The sequence below is a fragment of the Ascidiella aspersa genome, chromosome 3 (genome assembly GCF_963924565.1).
Source record: "Ascidiella aspersa chromosome 3, kaAscAspe10.2, whole genome shotgun sequence".
Taxonomy (NCBI): domain Eukaryota; kingdom Metazoa; phylum Chordata; class Ascidiacea; order Phlebobranchia; family Ascidiidae; genus Ascidiella; species Ascidiella aspersa.
Window position 1 is genome coordinate 38,631,688 of NC_139449.1, and position 4,108 is coordinate 38,635,795.

General features: G+C 38.0%; 1 protein-coding gene across 1 annotated transcript; it reads left to right on the forward strand.

Annotated features, from left to right (window-relative positions):
- The first annotated feature begins 1,267 nt into the window (after window positions 1-1,267).
- Window positions 1,268-3,427, forward strand: LOC146162902 (uracil-DNA glycosylase-like). The gene is made up of 2 exons (XM_083385326.1): window positions 1,268-1,820; window positions 3,312-3,427. The coding sequence occupies exons 1-2, from the start codon at window positions 1,268-1,270 to the stop codon at window positions 3,425-3,427; spliced, it is 669 nt and encodes a 222-aa protein (XP_083241452.1).
- The last annotated feature ends 681 nt before the right edge of the window (window positions 3,428-4,108 follow it).

Genomic DNA, 4,108 nt, shown 5'->3' on the forward strand with positions numbered 1-4,108 from the left:
GAGTGCTAAATAATCCATTAGTCGCCTGACGCGATATCAACAGTAACACTTGGCTTTAAACCGCCAAGCTAAAAGATTGTTTAAAAAGACGTAACATTTTTATTTCGCCCTAAAAGTTGCAATATGTGCGCTGGACGGTAAATGGGAATTTCATGTCATGTGATATGTTTTTTGCATTTCGAACTAACATGTATATAACTGAAACAAACAAGACAAAAGCAGCAACATCCAATGATCGTATACCGCTAACAATACACGCTTGCGCAACTATACACGTAACAAGCTCATCGCACGTGGTAAAAAGTCCTACGCATTCAATATTCGGTAAACAACCGAGGCCGGCAATATACGCACCGAAGCAGTAAGGCATCGTAAGCTTTTGGAAAAACAGTTATGAAATAATTCGCAGATGACGTATTGATGACGTACTGATCTTTTTTTAGTGTTATTTTGTCTTGGCGAGTTCTCGTTGGTAGGAACTTGTCTGAATGGCGAGTGCAAATTTTAATCCGATATTAACACTAGAAATAAAATAATTGGTCACCTAGCGTATTATTAACAGCTATTTTGTAGACGATCAACGCTCAGTTGGAGCTCGCTAAAAACAATCGTTCTCGGGCGACAATACGAAAAATTTTACCCCCTATTTTGGCGTAACAGTCTAACGGGGTTTAACACCAGAAGAGCGATTCCTATCTAATAATATGTTGCTTGGTGGCGCTAACTCTATTTTTACCGGGGTTTAACGTTTGAGTAGAGTTTTTCTGGCGAGTTCTGCTAGCGGGAATTAAGCCTGTTTATAAAACTACAAATCCTGGTCGCATTTTGTCCCATGTGTTGCCATTTTGTCCCGTGTGTTGTCTTCTGCCTGGCTCAAAGTAATTTCCTTTTAATTCTTGAAGCTTTGTTTCGCTCGCAAAAACAGTTTCCGTTTTAGTATTTAAAACAGGCTTAAAATAGAGGTTGGCGGGATCATGACTAGATTTGTTGCTGGAAAAAGTGTTCACGATAGAACCAAACATGTAGAAACTCGTCCTTGTTTTCGCTTAGCCTGTGTCAGGGGTGGGAAACTGTATTCAATGGAATAGCCATTTCAGAAAATATAACGTCACTCTTTTGACGAATATAACGTTACTCTTTTGACGCAACCTTTGACGTCACGTTTTTACGTAACTTTGTGACGTCGTCTGTTAATTGTTTTTTAATGATTTTATGTTTGAAAGATAATCTATTTATTTTCACAGGCTTAAGTGTTAAAGAAATAACAATGAGACCCTCCCGCTGTGTGATTTGGGTTAAACCAAGAAACCCTAGCTACGATCCATATCCTTATCCGCCAAGTTTATCCACCTTTCCTGGCCTGATCGTCCCACCTCCTCCATCTTTCGTACCAGATGCTGGTAGTGATTTCATAGTGGGAGAAGGTTGGGAAGAACTTATCTGGAGAGAATTGCAGAAAGACTACTTTCAGAAGCTGTTGGACAAAATTTACTTAGAGCTACCAACCAATATTTATCCAGATCGCTTTGATGTGTTTGCTTGGACCAAGTATTGCAGGCCTGAAGAGGTTAAGGTTGTGATCGTCGGTCAGGATCCTTATCACGACGGAGCGGCCGACGGACTTGCTTTCAGCATGCGTGGCAAAAAACCTCAGTACAGCCTCGGAAACATCATGAAACTACTCCCAAGAAACTGGGACCAAGCAAACAACCGTCCGAGACCAAATCTTGAATTTCCGCTTGATGGAAACCTCGAAGGTTGGGCAAGAAAAGGAGTTCTGCTTCTCAACAGAATGCTCACAGTTAGAAAAGGTGGGGAAGGTTCGCATAAAGATCTTGGATGGAAAACTTTCACGGACAACATTTTAAAATTCATTCAAATGAATTTTTGGGGAATTGTTTTCATTCTTTGGGGGAAAGAAGCGAAAAAGCTGTGCAGCATACTTACGACAGAGAAAAACAAGTGTTTAATAGATGGGAGTTATAAGAAATGCCCAGCATGTCCACCCACGGCACATCACTGCTTAACGCATGTTGCCTGTAAAAACTGTGGCGCGAGTCGTGGTACACCTTGTGGAATGTCGGGGAACGTAGTTTTACAATCTGGCCACCCTTCCCCTCTAGCGGTAGACTTAGGAGGAGATTTCCTAGATCAAAACCATTTGTTAATGGCCAATGAATTCCTGGATTCCATAGGGAAAAAAATCGACTGGGAATACGGGTTTAAGTGGAATTCGCTTTAAAGCGACAAAACAAGGAAATTTTTATAAAAAAACGAATAAACGGAAAGATTCAGTGGTTTGTTTTACATCCGGGTAACCTTCTACGTTTTTGTGATAAACTAACTTCTTTTCATACAATCTGATTTTATTTTTATTGCTATAGTTGCTTTATCGACTTACATTGCACTCATTAAGTAAATTGTAGTCGTTTGAAAATGTACATTTGGCGAAAATTCATCTTTGTATCGTCGTTTTTATGATATTTGACACACATAACAAACAATGTAAAATGGTTGTGGTTTACTGTAAAAAGTAAATTTCAACTATAGAAAATATCCCTAAAACATCATAAATTGGATTTGTTGTTTTGCTTCTGTTGTAAATCTTGCATCGTATAATCCTTTTTTTAAATGTTTCCATGTAGCGATATTAACTGTATAGTGCTTTCCAATGTAAACATAGTAGATGTTTTGAATCTTCGTATGTTTATTTTAACGAAAGTTGGTAGAATAAACAATAAACTTCATTCAATATATTTTACTAAACAGAAAGGATTAAGAAAGAGAATTTATAATTAATACACTCAAATAACGTAGGTTTTAAAATATTATAACCACAAACTATGAATATTATTGCAAACAAAAAAGTTAAAAAATGAGGGAGTCTACGAAAGAGTCTAAGAACAAAATAGTAAATAAACTAGCAACTCTACAAAATAAACCAGCTCCTACACAGAAGCATTTAATAATAAAAACACTGTTACCATAGTTTAAGAAACTTCGATGGACAGTAAAAGTTTTTCTGTAAATAATAGGAAGGTTTATATTGAAAATCGCAATACAACGCAAGTTTTTGAAACCAACAGAGACGTCGTTAGTGAGAATCGCAAAAACAAGTGTTTCTATGTTTTGGGTTAAAACCAAGACACAGCAGACTTTGACCAGAAGTTGCCCGACACACAAAATTTCAGAAGAAAATTTAACGGAAAATAAAACAATTTTTTTTCAGAAAAATTTAAGACAAACATGTTTGTTTTTTCCGATTTTTTGTGTGCTGCGTGGCTTCTGGTCACACTTTGTGTCTGCGGCAGAATTCACATTCTGGACGCCGCCAAATTTCACGACAAACACCAGCACACTTTGGTCATCACAGCAGCGCCGGCAGTTTCCAAAGGCGGAAATTATATCAAAATGTCGACCGACCTAATTTCATTTATAAGAAACAAGTTAATTACTCATACCTGTACAATTTATGAGTAGCACAAAGGCAATTACAAAAGAGCTAAGTGTACTGTACGCTATGTCGCAACAATTGGGTAACCACGGTAGACTTACTCTTAGTTGTGTGCGTAATATAAAGTGCAATATGCCAATGATTAAATCAGGGTTTCCTAAGCAGGGGTGCGAGAACTGTTCCACGGGGATGCGGGGTGGTGAATGGCTTACAGAAAATGTGTTACTGTCATTTATTTCTTTACTCAGTTAAATGGAAAACTAACTCACATTGTGTTATTGTGTTATCAGTTACTTTGTATAAATATAAAATTACAATGGTTTTATTATTTAGGCAATTCTAAAAGAGGGTGCAATAATTGTTTGGTTATTTTAAAGGGGTGCAGTAAGGAAAAGGGTTAAGAACCACTGTATCAAAATGGATTGCTTGACAAAGGCCTTGTCTCGTGTCCCATCTAATATGCGGTGAAAATATGCAAAATGTGCAGCACCCACGAACAATTCTTGCATCTAATTTCTATCAAAATTCAGTAATACAGTGCTGCAGGAATTCTTTCTGCGCACTAGTTGCGCGCGTAATTCGAATTCCAGGGCATTGTGACACCTGCCAGAAACCCAGGGCGTCCAAAACCGCTCTGCACACCAACGTTCAGCG

What these genes read in the sequence shown, in the direction of transcription:
- LOC146162902 (XM_083385326.1), top strand. Translation starts at nt 1,268, where the DNA reads ATGAGACCCTCCCGCTGTGTGATTTGGGTTAAACCAAGAAACCCTAGC. An exon ending in AGTTAGAAAAGGTGGGGAAG is followed by an intron (nt 1,821 to 3,311) that starts GTTCGCATAAAG and finishes TGTCTGCGGCAG; the next exon opens with AATTCACATTCTGGACGCCG.